Source organism: Microcaecilia unicolor, chromosome 4 (genome assembly GCF_901765095.1).
Source record: "Microcaecilia unicolor chromosome 4, aMicUni1.1, whole genome shotgun sequence".
NCBI classification, from domain to species: domain Eukaryota; kingdom Metazoa; phylum Chordata; class Amphibia; order Gymnophiona; family Siphonopidae; genus Microcaecilia; species Microcaecilia unicolor.
In genome coordinates, this window is record NC_044034.1 from 288,061,029 (window position 1) to 288,080,977 (window position 19,949).

The 19,949-nt window shown below is 45.0% G+C and overlaps 1 protein-coding gene across 1 annotated transcript in view; it reads left to right on the forward strand.

The window, feature by feature from the left end:
* The window catches only part of FER1L5 (fer-1 like family member 5), a 382,389-nt gene that overhangs the window by 195,977 nt on the left and 166,463 nt on the right, over positions 1–19,949 (forward strand). The window contains 3 exon segments of the mRNA XM_030202486.1: positions 1,003–1,164; positions 1,751–1,916; positions 3,545–3,570. Of these exon segments, the coding sequence (XP_030058346.1) occupies positions 1,003–1,164; positions 1,751–1,916; positions 3,545–3,570 (354 nt within the window).

Below are 19,949 nucleotides of genomic sequence, written 5' to 3' on the forward strand. Positions count from 1 at the left end.
TGTTCCTTAATCTCCACTATCCTAATTGTAAAGGACTGAAATATAAATCCATATACGAGACCAGTTTCTCATACATCTGCACACAGATATGGAATGTACTACCGAAGTCCACAAAAACAACACAAGACCTAACCATCTTCCGAAGGCTACTGAAAACGGATCTTTTCAAGAAGGCATACCATATACATTCATCTTAACTACTAAATATTAACATTATACACGATCTATACAAGACCAAACTTTTATCGCTTGACTGCCTAACCTCTCTGATACTAATGATCAAGCAATACCACTTTAAACCTTATGTCAAATAGGGTTTCCCTATAGTTGATGATCTAATGTATGTAACAATCCAATCTATTACTCAGGGATCTTCTTACAATACCATAATGTATTTTCCATTATCAAATATGTTTGCAAATTGTATATACTCACATCGTGAGCTGTTCCATATATACTATGTTCCATATATGTTACCATGTATGTATACACACTAACGCAATACCATTTTTAAACCTGTTACACGGAAATGACAACCGCCATTCCGGCAAATGTAAGCCACATTGAGCCTGCAAATTGGTGGGAAAATGTGGGATACAAATGCTACAAATAAAATAAAATAAGTCTGTTATTGAGATGGTCATGGAGGAAGCACATAAGCACCGCCATACTGGGAAAAGACCAAGGGTCCATCAAGCCCAGCATCCTGTCTCCGACAGCGGCCAATCCAGGTTTCAAGAACCCGGCAACTCCCCCCCCCCCCCCCCCCAAAAAAAAAAAATAAACACTGCTTGCCCCGGGATTGGTAGCATGGAATGTTGCTTCTAATTGGGTTTCTGCCAGGTACTTACCTGGATTGTCCACTGTTGGAATCAGGATACTAGGCTAGATAGACTATTGGTCTGACCCAGTATGGCTATTCTTATGTTCTTATGGTTACATTGGTCCCTTCTAATTTGGAAGGATGATTCATGCTGTGCTCATATTGTCTGCTTTCCACAGATCCTGGCATGGGGCTTGCGAGGGATGAAGAGCTACAGTCTACTAAGTCTCATGTCCCCCAGTCTGGTGGTGGAATGTGGGGACACGACCATACAAACAGCCCAGATACGCAACCTAAAGAGAAATCCCAACTTCCCCTGTTGCCTCTACATCCTGACTGTGGTATGCTGCCATGGAAATGAGCCATCAGAGACAAAGGGAGAGGCTCATAATGTAGTTTATCTTCATGTACTAACTCACTTTCTGCTTATCTCCATATGTTTCTCATCAGGGAGCTGTCATGCACAGCCTCTGTCTCTGCTTCTCTCCATCTGTCTCTTTTCAGGGAGCCATCACAACCATCTTCTTTAATGGTTTTCCACCGGTCATATCAGGAAGCCATCTTGCATGGCTTCTCCCTACTTATTATCTGATTCTCCTCAGGGAGCCATCATATAGGTCTGGATCTTAAGCAGTGCCCTGTCTCTCCTTATTCCTCCATTTCTGGCGTTCATTGGGATGCCACCATGACCAATCTCTAGTATTTTCCTCAGATTTTTCTTTTATTATTCTTTACAGTCTTCCAGCTCCTGTTATTTTTTCATCTTGTAGTACAGAGTATAGTATGTTAGTCTCTTATAAATATATCAGTCTAAATGAATCCAGCTAAATTTAATCCTAATTTTAAAATCAACTTTTTTCTATGCTTCTAAGCTTCCATTCTCATCAACCACAGCAATAAAACAGCCTTTTCATTCCCTCCCCACAGTACTTACCAGAGGAGAGCAGCTATCTTCCTCCCATCATCCTAAAGGTTCTGGATAACAGGCCATTTGGTTGCAAACCAGTTGTGGGGAAGATCAGCGTATGGAACTTGAAGCAGTATTACTGCAATCCCTTCAGCAAAGGAGCAGCACCTGAGCTACCGGTCCGAGGTAATCTGACTGCAGCGGATGCCAATTCCACCTCTTTACTGACAGGCATCTATTGTGCCTTATTTAGATCATTGTAATACAGTCTTGCTTGGCCTGCTGAATTATCAGGTTGCTAGAATATAAATAAAGCAGCAGGAATGATATTTGAAGTATCCAGATGGGAAAATATGTTACCTCTTTTGTGTCAGCTCCACTGGCAGCCAAGGCAAGGATTGAAATAAAATCCTTCCTAGATTAGTATTAGATTACAAGAAGGGATTTATAAAACTGTATATCCTAAGATCATTGGATCTGATAAAGTTCTTACATCTATCTTCAAAAAAGTTTAAATTGAAAAGTTCTGAAATGAAGATTTTAGTTGGGCACCAAGATTATGAAATATTTTGCACTTTTGTTGAGGTTAACAACATCTCATATACAATCTAGAATGGCTTTAAAAGCATAGCTGTTCTAAAAATATTTCTTTAATGACTGATTTTTTTTCTATTTACTGAATATTGATCTATTGGATGTTATTTCACAATTTATTGTATTATATTTCTTACGTTTATGATGTTCTTTATATTAAGAGATTGAAATCCATCTTGAGCTCTCTATAGGGTTAAGTACAGTGAAATACAATACAATAGAGTCTTGTATACCACTATCACCCAACTGTCTAATTCTGCATGGTTTACAGTACAAAACGGCTAGCACAATACCAGGAAGAATTTACATTGTTAATCATCATCTCAAGATTTACATTTACCTGCTAGAAAATAGAAAAGTGCAGTATAAGTGCTGAAATTAAATTAAATCTTCCTTCCAACCTGGAAGTTTAAAAAAGAGAAACACCCACTCCTAATACACACATCTACTGATATAGCTCAATCCTGACGTTCAGATCTACCAACCTACCTCAGTTCTGAGCTGCATCACCTCCTCCTAATCCAATACTAAGACTTACACACATAGCTCTGCCAATGTACATCACCAGTATCTTGTTATTTCTGAGATTTCCTATCTTTCTAGTAAGTGATGATTGCTGTACATGTAGGAAAAAGGAGGTGATGATGCCCCTGTATAAGACTTTGGTGAGACTTCATGTAGAATATTGTGTACAATTCTGGAGACCACACCTTCAGTAAGATATAAACAGGATGGAGTTGGTCTAGAGGGTGGTTATTACAGTGGTGAGTGGTCTTCATTATAAAGCATATGCGGACACACAAAGATCTCAATATGTAGGTGGGAGAGGATATGATAGAGACATTTGAATATCTATGCAGCATAAATGCACAGGAGGAGAGTCTCAGTTGAAAGGAAGCTCTGGAACAAGGTGGCATAGGATAAAAGTGAAAGGGGATAGACTCGTCACCTGAGGAAATACTTCTTCATGGAAAGGGTGGTGAATTCATGGTGGAAGTGGTGGAGACAAAAACAATATCTGAATTCAAGAGAGCTTGGGACAAGTGCATAGGATTTCTAAGGGAATAATAGGGAGAATAGATGACATGGTGCAGCCTGGATAGGCCATATGGTCTTTATCTACCTACATTTGTCTCTGTTTCTATCTTCTTCTCTAAAACTGCTGCATTTATAGAATTCTGTTGTTGCCTGGTCTTTAGTTTTTCCTTTTTATTTTCCAGTTACTTCCAGCACCCATACCCCAAAGGTGAGGAATGAAAGTATCTGCTGATTCTACTTTATCCTGAATAAAAGTACTTATCCACACAGACCAACCCATAGCACAGCATTTCTCATCCCATATATGGTATTAGCAATATCCATCCATGGAACCTATCATGTATTACGTTTTTGATTTGGATCTGTAAATTGCTTTTCTAAAATGAGGTTGAGGTAGGAAAACAAACTTAAAACAGTATACAATATCAAAGCAATAATGATAATGGAGGGGTAGGGTAGTCATTAGAACAGCAGGCTGAGAATCAAGGAAGCTAGAGTTCAGATCCTGCTTCTCCTACGACATGGTGCTGGCAAGTCACATCATCACCCATGGACTCAGGTACTGCTTAGATTGTAAGCTCTTTGAAGCAGGGAAATATTTACTGTGCCTGGATGTTACTCACCTTGAGCTCAGATTTAGTAAACAAATCTCAAATTCAAACAAAATAAAATGTAAAAAATCATTCAGTAATAATTAAGACCAGTATGGTGGATCAAGGTCGGAAAGAGTTACCCCTTACCTTGTATGCCTGCTCTGACTTCCAGTTCAGGCAAGTGTGATATTTATTCTGGGCCTGATATTCAGCCAGTGGCAGGCAGTGCATTTGCTGTCCGCCTCCACTGTTAAACCCAGATATTCAATGCCAGGCCATATCCAGTGACCAGCATTGAATATCTGGGTTTATTGTGGCCACAAAAGTTAACCGGCTATGCTGATATTCAGCACTAACTGGTTAACCTTTTAGCGGTCAAAGATAGGCCTGCTATTTAAGCGGCCTATTTTGACCGCTCAACCCAGCCATTTGGGCGCTGAATGTCCATGTCTAACTGGCTATGTCGCCCGATATAGACATTAGTTACTAGCTGCTAGCCAGGATATTCAGCAGGGGATAACCGGTTATCTCCTGCTGAATCTCCACAGTTAGGAGCTTTAACACTATTTAACCAGCTAGGAGCCGTTTCAGGATGGTTAAATAGTTTTGAATATCGGGAGGTCTGACGTTTAGAATTCTTCATAGTATAATTTCCATTTGTGTGATCTACTGGGAATTCATCAGCCTAGTCACTCGCTTTCATCTGAGAAGGATGCAAGATGAAGTCATGTCCGTTTCAAGGATAGAGGGAATGGTGGAATAAATTACTAAGGGACAGAGCTGTACAGATCTTGCTTGGGCTTTCATAGAAAAGTTAAAACTCAGTTTTTAAAGATATTTTTAAAAACTGTAGGCCTCTATTTACTAATCTGCATTATGGCAATAACAAGGTTGATATGGGCAGGAGAGATTACTGCTCAGCTAAACCCCACTGAGGTGGCCAGTGTTCAACGGCACTTAACCAGGTATTGTCAGGTATCTCTGCTAACCTGCCATTACTACTACTACTTATTTCTATAGCACTGTTAAACATAGGCAGTTCTGTACATATTATATGCAGGCACTTTCTCTGTCCCTAGTGGGCTTACAATCTAAGTTTTGTACCTGGGGCAATGGAGAGTTAAGTGACTTGCCCAGAATCACAAGGAGCTACAGTGAGAATTGAACCCAGTTCCCCAGGTTCTCAGGCCACTGCACTAACCATTAGGTGGCTACTCCATTATGCTACACTTCTGTTCTACAGGGAGTTCTGTGTGGCCATATTTTTGAAAATGATGCCAGACAGACATTCATGTCCCTGGTTGTTTGTCTTTCAAAAGCTGGACATTTCATTTTGGAAAATGGCTTTCAAAAGTTGGACAAATATTTCACTTTGGAAAATGGCTATTCAAATTGGACACTTTCAGTGCAAAAGCGTACATCTCACAGCCATAATCAAAAAGGAAATCTAGATGTTTTTCTTAGAAACATGACGGCAGATAAGGGCCAAAATGGCCCATCCAGTCTGCCCATCCTCAGTAACCCCTAACTCCTCCTTTTCCTAAGAGATTCCATGTACCTGTCCCATGCTTTCTTAAATTCAGACACAGTCCTTGTCTCTATGACCTCCTCCTGTTTGATTATGGCTGTGAGATGGCCAGTTTTTTTTTAACATTATAAGCAGGACGATTTTGGGGGGACTTGAGATGTTTTTTTGAAAATGCCCCTCCAAATTGACAAAGTTATCCATTTTAAATTTGGGTAGAATTTGAGGTAAATTTTAACTCCAAACACATAAAAGAGGATAGCATTAAACAAATTATCCATTCAAAGTTGTACATGGATCTTTAGCAGATCAAATTCTATGTTTAAGATTGCTGAAAAGCAGCATAACTTTGATAATTTATCTATTTAAAGTTATGCAGTGCTATTGAATATCTGTGAGCTGCTTGGCTGTGAAATTGTTTGCAAAGACCTGGGAAAGATTCAGAGCAGATTACAGATGGTGACCTGTCACACGCGGAGGGGCATAATCGAAAGGGATGTCCTTGTTTCGATTTGGATGTTCTCGCAAAACGTCCCCATCCAGGGGCAGGGAAACCAGTATTTTCGAAACAAGATGGACATCCATCTTTCATTTTGATAATATAGTCAGGGACACCCAAATCCTGAAATTTGGTCATCCTTAGAGATGGTTGTCCCTAGACTAGGTCGTTTCTGATTTTCAGCGATAATGGAAACCAAGGACGTTCATCTCAGAAATGACCAAATGCAAGCCTTTTGGTCATGGGAGGAGCCAGCATTTGTAGTGCACTGGTCCCCCTGACATGCCAGGACACCAACCAGGCACCCTAGGGGGCACTGCAGTGGACTTCTTAAATTGCTCCCAGGTACATAGCTCCCTTACCTTGTGTGCTGAGCCCCCCAACCTCCCCCCAACCTTCCCCAAACCCACTACCAACACCACTACAATAGCCCTTACGGGTGAAGGGGGCACCTAGATGTGGGTACAGTGGGTTTCTGGTGGGTTTTGGAGGACTCGCTGTTTCCTCCACAAACGTAACAGGTAAGGGTGGGCCTGGGTCTGCCTGCCTGAAGTGCACTGCACCCACTAAAACTGTTCCAGGGACCTGCATACTGCTGTGATGGACCTGAGAATGACATCTGAGGCTGGCATAGAGACTGGCAATCAATATTTTTAAAGATGTTTTTTGAGGGTGGGAGGGGGCTAGTGACCACTGGGGGAGTAAGGGGAGGTCATCCCCGATTCTCTCTGGTGGTCATCTGGTCATTTCGGCCACCTTTCTGTGCCTTGGTCGTAAGAAAAGCACAACCAGGTAATGTTGTCCAAGTGTTCGTCAGAGACATCCTTGTTTCTTTCGATTATGAGTTGAGGACGTCCTAGTGTTAGGCACGCCCAAGTCCCGCCTTTGATACGCCCTCTTGAACTTTGGCCATCCCTGCAACGGAGTGCAGTTGGGGATGTCCAAAATTGACTTTCGATTATACCGATTTAGACGACCCTGTGAGAAGGACGCCCATCTTCCGATTTATGTTGAAAGGTAAAATTAGTTCTTAGCTGATAATTTACTTTCCATTAGTCCCAATAGATCAATCCAGAGACTTGTGGGTTATGTCCCTCTACCAGCAGGTGGAGATAGAGAGAACTTCAGAGGTTTACTATATGTGGTCATGTGCAGTCACCTTAACTTCAGTATTGTCGATACCAAAGCAGTGGAAGACGAAAGAGGAAGTCCTCTCCTGCCTGCATAAAGCCCATGTAAGCTCTTCAACCGCTCCTAAGGGAGGGTAACAGAAGGTTTCCTTTATGTTTTGATTTGTTTTGTTTTGCCTTTTTTTTTGTAGCCAAAAATCAAATGAAGGAATCTGATGAAACTGAGACAACTAGAAGAAAACACTCAACCCAGAACAACAAAGGGCGGGCCTCTGGATTGATCTGTTGGGACTAATGGAAAGAAAATTATCAGGTAAGAACTAATTTTACCTTCCATAGCATCCCACGGATCAATCCAGAGACTTGTGGGATGTACCAAAGCAGTCCTCAAGTGGGGCGGGGTACTACAACCTCAGCAGACTGGAGCAATGAGCCACAGGCTTCGGTTACATGCGCTGCCACGTCAAATCTGGAATGCCTAGCGCTGCCATGCCAAGTGCTGCAAAGCCTGGCAAGGGAAGGACAGCAGATCAAGTGGGTGATCTGCAAAAAAGCCATCCACGGCAGGACAGAGGACTAAGTGGCCAAACTGCAAAGGGCAGCCACGGAAGCCAGACGGGACATGGAAAAGGAAGTCATAAGTACATAAGTAATGCCACGCTGGGAAAAGTGAAGGGTCCATCAAGCCCAGCATCCTGTCCCCGACAACAGCCAATCCAGGCCAAGGGCACCTGGCAAGCTTCCCAAACGTACAAACATTCTATACATGTTATTCCTGGAATTGTGGATTTTTCCCAAGTCCATTTAGTAGTGTTTACGGACTTGTCTTTTAGGAAACTAACCCCTTTTTAAACTCTGCCAAGCTAACTGCCTTCACCACGTTCTCCGGAAACGAATTCCAGAGTTTAATTATGCGTTGGGTGAAGAAATTTTTTCTCTGATTTGTTTTAAATTTGCTACACTGTAGTTTCATCACATGCCCCCTAGTCCTAGTATTTTTGGAAAGCGTGAACAGACGCTTCACATCCACCTGTTCCACTCCACTCATTATTTTATATGCCTTTATCATGTCTCCCCTCAGCCGTCTCTTTTCCAAGCTGAAAAGCCCTAGCCTCCTTAGTCTTTCTTCATAGGGAAGTCGTCCCATCCCCTCTATCATTTTAGTCGCCCTTCGCTGCACCTTTTCCAATTCTACTATATCTTTCTTGAGATGCGGCGACCAGAATTGAACACAATACTCAAGGTGTGGTCGCACCATGGAGCGATAAAACGGCATTATAACATCCTCACACCTGTTTTCCACACCTTTCATAATAATACCCAACATTCTATTCGCTTTCCTAGCCGCAGCAGCACACTAAGCAGAAGGTTTCAGTGTATTATCGACGATGACACCCAGATCCCTTTCTTGGTCCGTAACTCCTAACATGGAACCTTACATGACGTAGCTATAATTCGTGTTCTTTTTTCCCACATGCATCACCTTGCACTTGCTCACATTAAACGTCATCTGCCATCATGGGCGTAGTTTGACTGTTTCATTTGGGGGGGCAAAGGATGGGGAGGAGCATATTAGCATATTCATTTGCATATATATGCAAATGAATATGCTAATATGGAGGAAGGAAGGGAAAAAGAGCTGGCTTTTTGGGGGAATAACCATAATGAATATGCATGAGATATCAAGCCAGCCCTTTCTCCCTTCCTTCCTTCCTCCTTACCCAGCACTCCCTCTTCATCTCCAGTAGTATTTCCCCACCCCCTTTCCCATACCATACCAGTGTTGACCTTAGAAATGCATAGGCTCTATATGTAGATACTTCAAGAGGTAGTGTGTCATGATTTAGGCTCTACACCCTTTCTGATGTTTTGGTGCCACCTCAGTAAGGCCAACACACAATCTCTCCACTGCAAAACGCTATACACAAACTTGTGCAAAAACACACTCATATCCTTACTAAACCATAACAGCACTAATTCCAAGGACAGGGCGAGCTACAACCTTATGCGTGAAAAGGCAGAACTGTAATTACACCAGGCTCTAAAACACCAATACACTACCTCGTGAAAAAAAAGCAAAACAAAAAGGGCTGCAAATACTACATGCTAGCAGAATACTGCACCTTAATCACACATGAAAAACACATGACACAACAGACATGACACAAGGAACTAGAAATAAAAAAGTATGAAGGCAAAATGCTGAACTGGAAAGTTAACTCAAGAAGTCAGACTCAGCATGCAGCAATACCAGAAAAATTGAAATTTATATACAGAATATCACAGATGCACATTTCAAAAAGCTGACATATTTCAATTAATAAATTCTGAATAAAATACTTTTTTCTACCTTTGTTGTCTGATCATTTAGTTTTTATATTCACTTTGGTCCCAGTGTCTTCTGTTTTATGCAGTGTCTTCTTTCCAGTAGGCTTCCCTCTGCTCCCCACCCTCCCAGTCCCATCCATCTCCTGCTCCTTCCCTCAGCTCCCCATCCCTCCCAATCCCATCCATCTCCTGCTCCTTCCCTCTGCTCCCCACCCCTCCCAGTCCCATCCATCTCCTGCTCCTTCCCTCTGCTCACCTCCTCTCCAAGTCCCATCCATCTCCTGCTCCTTCCCTCTGCTCCCCACCCCTCCCAGTCCCATCCATCTCCTGCTCCTTCCCTCTGCTCACCTCCTCTCCGTCCCATCCATCTCCTGCTCCTTCCCTCTGCTCCCCACCCCTCCCAGTCCCATCCATCTCCTGCTCCTTCCCTCTGCTCACCTCCTCTCCCAGTCCCATCCATCTCCTGCTCCTTCTATCTGCTCACCTCCTCTCCTAGTCCCATCCATCTCCTGCTCCTTCCCTGTGCTCCCCACCCCTCCAAGTCCCATCCATCTCCTGCTCCTTCCCTCTGCTCCCCACCCCTCCCAGTCCCATCCATCTCCTGCTCCTTCCCTCTGCTCACCTCCTCTCCCAGTCCCATCCATCTCCTGCTCCTTCTATCTGCTCACCTCCTCTCCTAGTCCCATCCATCTCCTGCTCCTTCCCTGTGCTCCCCACCCCTCCCAGTCCCATCCATCTTCCCTCTGCTGCCCCCCCCCCCCGCGATGTCCAGGTTCGTGACTCCGTTTACCCCCTCTCTTCCTCCCTCCCTCCAGTGCAGGCAGCAGTCTTCTTCAGCCTTTCTATGCTGCTGGCAGTGGTAGCGATGTATACATGCTGCCTTTGGTCTGCCCCGGAAGCCTTCAAGTTCCTGTTCCCACCTATGCAGTTTTCAGTTCTATCAGTACTCTAGGATGAATACCATCCGGTCCAGGAGATTTGCTACTCTTCAGTTTGCCAAACTGCCCCATTACGTCCTCCAAGTTTACCGTGAAGTCAGTAAGTTTCTCCAACTCGTCCGCTTGAAATACCATTTCCGACACCTGTGTCCCACCCAAATCTTCCTTGGTGAAGACCGAAGCAAAGAATTCATTCAATCTCTCCGCTACATCTTTGTCTTCCTTGATCGCCCCTTTTACCCCTTGGTCATCCAGCGGCCCAACCGATTCTTTTGTCGTCTTCCTGCTTTTAATATACCAAAATAAATTTTTACTATGTTTTTTTGCCTCTAATGCTATCTTTTTTTTCATAATCCCTCTTGGCCTTCTTTATCTACGCCTTGCATTTGCTTTGACACTCCTTATGCTGCTTCTTGTTATTTTCAGACGGTTCCTTCTTCCATTTTCTGAAGGCGTTTCTTTTAGCCCTAATAGATAGCTTCCTTCACCTCACTTTTCAACCATGCCGGCTGTCTTTTGGACTTCCATCTTTCTTTTCTAATTCGCGGAATATGTTTGGCCTGGGCCTCCAGGATGGTGTTTTTGAACAACGTCTATCTGTTGTACAGTTTTTACCCTCTCAGTTGCCCCCCTAAGTTTTTTTTTAACCGTTCTTCTTATTTTATCATAATCTCCTTTTTTAAAGTTAAACGTTAACATATTTGACTTCCTATGTATAGTTACTTCAAGGTTGATATCAAAACTGATCATATTATGATCACTGTTATCAAGCGGCCCCAGTACCATAACGTCCCTCACCAGATCATGCGCTCCACTAAGGACCAAGTCTAGAATTTTTCCTTCTCTCGTTGGCTCCTGCACCAGCTGCTCCATAAAGCTGTCCTTGATTTCATCAAGGAATGGTACCTCCAGTGCGTTTTTCCTAGGAAAAAAGGTGCCGGTACTCAAATGCTGGGCCACCCTTCAGGAGTGGGGTAATCACTGAGGGACCCATCATATAATAGCCAGGCCCCCTGTAACCACTTACAGAGTCTATGACAACACTGAATAGGTTTGTAGAGCCTGAGCTCTTTCATTAAAACTTGAGATCCATGGGTCAATTTTAGCAGACAATGGAAAAGGTGCCGGTATTCAGTACCCCCAAGTACCCCCTGAAAAAAAGCCCTGGGTACCTCTCTAGCATGTCCCGATGTTACATTTACCCAGTCTATATTTGGATAATTGAAGTCATCCATTATTATCACATTGCCAATTTTGTTTGCGTCTCTGATTTCCTTTATCATTTCTGAGTCTACCTGATCATCCTGGCAAGGCGGACGGTAGTACACGCCTATCACTGTCCTTTTCCCTTTTATACATGGAATTTCAACTCACAATGGTTCAAAGGTGTGATTTGTGTCCCGTTGAGTCAAGGATCTCGTTAATATACAATGCTACCCCTACACCAGTCCGGTCCACCCTATCACTACGATATACTTTGTACCCTGGTATGATAGTGTCCCACTGGTTATCCTCCTTCCACCAGGTCTCAGTAATGCCTATTATATCCAATTTTTCATTTAGTGCAATATATTCCAACTCTCCCATCTTATTTCTTACACTCCTAGCATTTGCATATAGACATTTCAGAGTATGTTTGTTGTTCCTATTTGCATGATGCTTGGTACTTGACACTATTGATTTGCCATCTTTTGTCTGATCTTTAGTTGCATTTAAGGCACCTGGCCTACCACAGTCTGTTGTGCAACCTCACTATCCAGAAACCCTATCTTCCCTGTTTGTGAGGTATCCTTGCAAGATACCTTATCCCAAATCATGCGTTGTTGTGTGACTGTCGGCCTTTCTCCCATATCTAGTTTAAAAGCTACTCTATCTCCTTTTTGAATGCCGACACCAGCAGCCTGGCCCCACCTTGGTTAAGATGGAGCCCATTGTTTCGGAATAGGCTCCCCCTTCCCCAGAATGATGCCCAGTTCTTAACAAATCTAAAACCTTTCTCCCTGCACCATTGTCTCATCCACGCATTGAGACTCTGGAGCTCTGCCTGTCTCTTGAGCCCTGCGTGTGGAATGGGTAGTATATCAGAAAATGCCACCCTAGAGGATCTGGATTTGATCTTTCTTCCTAAAAGCCTAAATTTGGCTTCCAGAACCTCGCTCCCACATTTTCCTACGTCATTGGTACCCACATGTACCAAGACAGCCGGCTCCTCCCCAGCACTATCTAAAATCCTGTCCAGGTGCCGCGTGAGGTACGCCACCTTCGCACCAGGCAGGCAAGTCACCAGGCGATCCTCCCATCCACCAGCCACCTAGCTGTCTACATATCTAATGATTGAATCGCCAAGTATGACAGCTGTTCTAACCCTTTCCTCCCAGTCAGTCATTGGAGATATATCCTCGGTGCGAGAGGATAGTACATCTTCTGGTGGGTAGGTCCTGGCTACAGGAGTACTTCCTACTTCACCTTCTGGGAGACCTCCCTCCTCCAAGGTAGCACTTAGGCTACCTGACTGGAGGTGGGACCTCTCTACAACATCCCTGTAGGTCTCATCAATGTAGTTCTCTATCTCCCTCATCTCTACCAAATCTGCTATGCTATCCTCGAGAGAACGAACACACTCTCTGAGGTCTAGGAGCTCTTTGCATCGGGCACACACATATGACATCTCAGTCAACTGCGCTCTGGAAGAAAGCGCTGCCACCCGCAATGGGAGAGACTGTCCCATACAGAAGCCAGCTGAAGAAATTGCCTCTCTCAGCCAACGGCCACTGAGGCTCTTGAAACCAGATACCCTTTCTTGTGACCAGCCAGAGGACAACATGAGGGTATGCCGGGAGGTATTTCTGCTAAGCAGGTCAGGAATCTGATGGTTCTATCGCACTGTGGGTGTTTTGTAAGGAGTCGCCACCTTCCTATATACCTAGGGCTGTCCAGGTTCTGAATATGTCTGCTTCTGATCCTGCCACAGCTACAGCTGCTAATCATAAAATTGTGAGCACTAGAAGACCGCTACAGTCTTTAGCAGTGCATAAAGCTATGTAGGAAGTCACTTCTGTTCAGTGAGGCATCCCAGGCACTGCCCCACTATGCAGAGGCGTAGCTAGGTGGGGTGCAAGGGAAGCAGCTGCTCCCCTAAAAGGATTTTGAATAAAATGGCAATTATGCGGAACAGCTGTTCAGCATCACACTGACGCTTATTCTACAAAAGGTCTGCTCCTCCTGACATCAAAACCGCTATGCCCACACTTGCCAATCTAAAATGGCGAGCCTTCCTATGGTACCTTCTTATGGTCCCTAGCAAAGCAAGAAGCAAAGAGTTAACCAACGGAACTTGCTGGTCACTTCCAAATAGTATAGGGAAGAGAAAAAGGTGGAATGGAATGGAAGGCAGAAACCACCGTATGCAGAAAAGACAGGACTGTGCGCCCGTCACCAATAGAAATCCAGAGGATCTGAAATGGATGAAGTCGGGAGTTCTAAGAACCTGCCTGGACTGGATTGCTAAAGAAACCTAGGCTGCCCAGGATGATAGCCCTGGTGTCGTAAAGATAAGGGCAAGCCTGACCCGATCGAAAAGAACTTGTAGACATGTCCTCAGGAAGACACTTAGTCTATAAGTCACCCAGGTCTTCCACCAACTTCATGGAGTCCTCAAACAATAATTGCTCTGAAAAGTTAGCTTAACCACCCATCGTTAGAAGCTGCATTCACCACCCAGCAGCGCAACCACATCAAATGACAGGCTGTGACCGCCAAAAACGTCTGTTTATTTGATGCCCGAAATAAATCATAGAAGAAAACTGGTAATTGAGCTGGCCTCGACTCTACATCTGGCAAGTGAGGAGGAGGTTGACTGTCTGCCTTCTGGAAGGTATCCGAAATCTATTGCCGCCAGCTACATCACACCCTAGCAGCCTACAAGCTGCAGATAGCCACCTCTAGGGAGAGAGACCTGAAATATCAGCAGAAATCACCCATTGAGACTAAGTTGGCTTGAAGGGAACCATAGAGATGAGGACCAAAGCAGAGAAGGAACCCTTGAAGTGGTATGATACGGACTCAGGCCCATGGGGAAATGTCCAAGAAAGAGAACCTTGTGCCCATAACTTGAACCTATTCCCATATCCTGGACCTGGTAGGAAAAGTAAAACCTGACTTGGGTTGGCATCTGTTGCTGAGGAGCAAAAGAAAGAAAGGACTTCCCGAGCCTATATGGAACAGCACTCCCCGAAAAGCCAAGATCTGTGAGGGAAACAACTGACTCTCGGTGACACTGATTACCAATCCTAAGGACTGAAGACAAGTAGGTACCTTGGATGAAGTTTGCAGAGTCTCTTAATAGAGAGAGACGCAAATCAGCCAGTCACGAGGTATGGATGAACCTGCAATCCATCCTCATGAAGGAACGCTGCCACTACCACCATGACCTTGCAAAAATGTCCTCTGCAACATGGAAAGGATGAATGACATGGTCATAAATCGCTAAGATCCCTCTGCAGCAAGGAGCACTGGGAATATTAAAGTATAAAAGTAAGTTTCCTTGAGGTCCAGGGAGGCTAGAAACTCTCCCCACCAGACAGAACTATTACACACTGCAAGGTTCCTATTGTGAAAAGTTGAACCGTAAACACTCTTATGATGTCCAAACTCAGCTGGAAGGAAGCTCCCTGGTTGGAACTACAAAGCAAAGGGAACAACTTCCCATTCCCCAATTGCAACTGGGGACAGACTCAACTGTGCCTAAAGGAAGAAATGTTGGCAAGGTGGCAAGAACTGCCTGACAGTGTTTGAGCTTGCATGTAGACTCCCAATAAAAATCTGTAGCAGGGGCGTAGCCAGACTTCCGTGGGAGGGGGGTCCAGAGCTCGAGGGGAGGGGGGCACATTTTAGCCCCCCCCCCCGCCGCCCCCTCCTGCCGCCATTGTCGACCCCCCTCCGCCGCAAACCCACCCCCGCCACCGCCTACCTTCCGTTTTGCTGGCAGGGGACCCCACTCCCCGCCAGCCGACGTCCTCTCCGACCGTACGGTAGAACGCAGCGGCAGCCGGCAGAGAAAAGTCTTCTTCCTTGCATGTTGGTCCTGCACGTTGTACGTGCAGACGTCAGACTCAGAACTGCTCTCTGAGTCTGACGTCCTGCACGTACAACGTGCAGGACGTCAGCATGCAAGGAAGAAGACTTTTCTCTGCTGGCTGCCGCTGCGTTCTACGGTCAGAGAGGACGTCGGCTGGCGGGGAGTGGGGTCCCTCACCAGCAAAACGGTAGGTAGGCAGGGGCGGGTTCACCGGGAGGGGGGTCCTCACTGAAATCTACGGGGGCCCAGGCCCCCTCAGGCCCCACGCAGCTACGCCACTGATCTGTAGTGAAATCCAGGTTGTAACTGTGCGATAGAAAAACTAAGACACATTTGAGCTGAGGTAATCTTGGTTCACTCCTCCTGAAACCATTACAGGAGTTCTGCCTGAGGAGTGAACTGAGACTCCATCATTGGAAGATGCAGCAGGCATAGGTTGACCTGGAGTTGAAACAGAGCTCATTCTACCAGCAGCCAGGTGGCTTGTCGAAGTGGAAGTGGAAACCCTGAAAGTGGTTTTCCTGGCCCCTCAAAACCTACGACAAAACCAAGCAGATTAAAAATCATCCTTAAACTCGTCCCCTGGCAATCTCTGAGACTTGGAAGTCCCTCAGGTCTTTACCCAACTGCCCTAGATCTTATCCAGTCCCAAGATTACTTCCAAAAGGCAGGTTGCCAAATGTGACTTGGAAGCCACATCAGTGGTCTGATGCCTAAACCAATGCTAACTTCTTGCAGATAGGGACAAGAATTGGCTGGTGTGACTGTGTACTATAACTGCTGTGCATTGGAGCTAACAAGTGTGAATGAGAACCAGAGACAGATGGCTTAGCAGAATATGGCTGTTGCACCATTGCGCACTACAGATAGCAAGCTGCAGTGGGTCATGAAGCAGCACCCCTAGCACTCTGTGCTTACTCTCAGCTGAATGCAAGAACTATTAAACTACCTCTACACTGAAGTAGCGTCTGGACCACTCTTCATGAAATGTAGGTACCATGAAAAGATGCCAAAAATACCATAGAAGCAATCAGAGGTACTGGGTACGCTGCAGATACCGGGGTAGCTGAGGCTGAAATGCCAGCCAGCTTCCTGAATAAAACTAGTTTGATGTAAACAGTACACACAGAGCAAATGTCACCAGGGCAGCACAGAGGGTGCAGGATTACCATGGAAACTGAGAGGAACCTGAGAGGCCTGCACTAGCCTCAAAATGTAACATTTCTCACAGAAACATGGAGTCAACAGCCCTAAGCCTGACTAACTAAATGTAACCCGGTGGGCTATATTTATTTTTTTTATTTTTACCTGGGTTCCCAGAGATTGTTGGTGGTCAGTGCTGTGACTCCAGAAGCAGTTCTGGACTTCCTGCATGGAGCTGCGCTGTCTGCGGCTTGCCCCAATGCTCTGAGTGTTGGATAAAAGTCTGTAAATGTATTTAGATGTGTGTTTAAACATGTGAAAGGTGCACTGTGTGTGTGGTTTGATGGCACCAATGATTGTGGGATGTTTTGATCTGATTATATAGAAATTTTATGGGGTTTTGTCTGAAAGTATAGCTTTTCTATTATTTCCTGTAGAAAGTTATCTTCCAAAATGGAGATTGTGAAAAAATATTAATTAGTGTCCATGAGCAGGGTTGCCAGATTTAAATAATTTTTCCCACCCCAAACGAGTTCTAAACCCGCCCAAAACCGCACACCCCCGCCCCCGACGTTCACAGCTCTACCCCCACGTTCACAGCTCCACCCCCTACGTCACCAGCTCCACCCCCTACGCCATTAACCACGCCCCCACCGCGAAAACCGTAGCCGAAGAACAAAACAAACCCCGCCCAACTGAACTTGAAGCCGCCCAAAAAACCGCGACGGAAAGCCGCCCAATTGGGCGGGAAAACCGCTCATCTGGCAACCTTGTCCATGAGGCAAACACCCTGTGTTCTGACGCCTTATTGGCCAGCAAAGGTCAGCTGGTGATTCAGAGACCCAGTGTCCCTTGGCAACAGCTTGCCAGGAAGTGGAGGAGGGGCTGAAGACACTGAAGAGGAAAGATGTGTTTGGGAGAGCTCTGAGTGCATGACAGGATTTCTAGGCAGGAAAGTGTGTGAAAGTAAGTTTTTCTGTGAGCTTTAAATTCCTGAATACAGGTGAAGAGAGTTGAAGGTGAAAAGTGTTGGATTTGAGCAGAGAAAGAAAGTTCTAAAACTGATGTTTTTTTGTGTGTACTGTTTAAGTATCTGAAAGGGAATTTCTCTGCCAGGGTTTAGTGCGGAAACACTGGATGCAGGTGAAGTGTGCTGAAGGTGAAAGGGGTTGGATTTGAACAAGAGACAGAAAGAACTGTTTTTTTTTTGTTGTTTGTGTGCTGTTTAAAAGTTTTACAGTTAAGACTGTGGTGGAGAGACCCTGTACAAGGTTGTGTAAGACAGGTTTATGCAAGTGGATTAATCCCAGTTAAGCCACTAGGAAATCTGATCTTCAAGCTTAAGGTTGGGCTTGCAGTATGTATGCTCACATGCTGGTGCACTAGAGTGGAAGATTGCATGAATTTGGAGAGACAAAGATGCTGAGAGCTGTGTGACTGCAAGATCCAATGAAGAGTGCCCTTCCTTAGTTAGGGAACTCAGTACAAGAACAGAGAAACTATTTAAGGTTATACAATTATTATTTATTTTGTTAGTTAGCAAGCCACAGTTATCCCTGAATCCCAACTAGTGCTGTTCCTGCTGTTAGTCAGGAAGGAAGGTTTTTTTGTTGATTTCATTTAAAGGGTGAGGCAGTAAGTTCCTGTACTAAAAGAGAAGATCCTGAGCTCCAACATACAAGGGGGAAGAACAAAGCAGCTCCAAGAAGGGCCAAAGATAAGTCTTCACTCCTATGCAAAAGGACACTGAAAGGTCACAGTTTAATCTGACTTACCTGTTGTAGAGACTGAATCTCGGTGTTCACACCTAAAAGACAAAGTCATTCAAAATAATTGATTCTTGAGACACACAATATAACGGAAACAGATTGAGAGAGAACAAATAAGATACTTTTGTTAATACTTTTCTGTTGGTTTCACTGTTGTTCTACTGCTGCACCTGTAAGAAAACAATTATGCTATTAGTTTATGTATAAATGTATTTTTATGCTACAAAAGAACCTAATGTGTTAAGAACATCACTTTTTCCATACCCCAAATTGGGTTTAAATAAACAACTAGTAACTTGTACTTACCATCTGTCTGGTTACTGGGTCTTAAAATCCTTTTAGTTTTCTTTCCCTTCCATGGTCTAGGACTTTGGAGGCGAGGTTAGTTTAATTGTCTCCGAGCTCAGAGGTGAACTGCAGGCTTGAGGTATTCGGCCACGGGTAATAGTAGAGCTTGCAGGGCCTTCTGGGACGAGGAAGCTACATAAACAAACTGTACTGCCATGCTCTGAGAAAGGGGAAGAGGGAAAGAGTGGAAAACCTAGAGTAGGATCCCTAATCCTGATCGCTTTCTCCCTTCCATTAATGATATACACACACCCTGAACCTCCTCAAGGAGGGTCCAGAAATATTCTCAGAGATGCCTGTGCTTCACTGGGTGATTTACACTACCTGAAGACTTTCAGATAGTCAGTACTTTCCAAGCTGCAGCTTAAGGCTCTCGCTGCCACAGAACAGCTGCAGGGGTGTAAGGGGTCTCGACCTCACCCCTGGAAAGCTGCGGGAGACTCAAAGCTATGGGAGACCCGAGAACTCCCACAGGAGTCTGCCAACCTCCCCAGGCCTCCTTTCTTAGAAGCCCTTAAATATCAAATATGAAGAAACTGGGAGTGATCCACCCCAGTTCCCCAGTCACATTTCTGAAAAGCCTACATATAAAACTGCCTGAATCGCAAGCAAATCAGGCCCCAAGGGAGCACCGGCGCTTCAGCATTGCCATGTGGTGCGGCAAGAAACATGGTGCCCTCAAGCGCGCACGCACACCCAAGAAAACAACTGCCCTGTGCCTGCCAAAACAAACCAGGAAGGAGAACACCGCTTCATGGAGTTGGGCTGTACAGTGGATCTTCAGCATGGGAAACTGCAGCAGCCCAGTGGCTCCCAACACTGGCAGCCGCTTTTGCTCTGCCCCGCCGGCGCAGATAGGATAATGACTACTCACCCCCTCGGGAATCGCTGTCGCATATCAAGTCGGTCCTCATACCATTCAGCCGGTACTGCAAACTGGCATAAGCTTGCCACACGGGACAAATCAGACTGAGGAGATTATTTTTTTTAAACAGTGCTCAAACAGCATTTTTTTTTTTTTTAAAGGCAGGACAGGATGCCGGAGCAAAAGAAACCTCAGACTCCTTTTAAAGTCAGGAGAGTGAAAACCACAAACTCCAGTCAGGCAGAGAGGAGGGGTCGATGGGGGAGGAAGGGAGGGACCTGCCACTATCAAGTGTGCACCCAGGACCGGGACACCTCAGACCCCAGAAGCTCGACTAGACCCAGGGGACCAGGCCAGGAGCAAATCAATCCA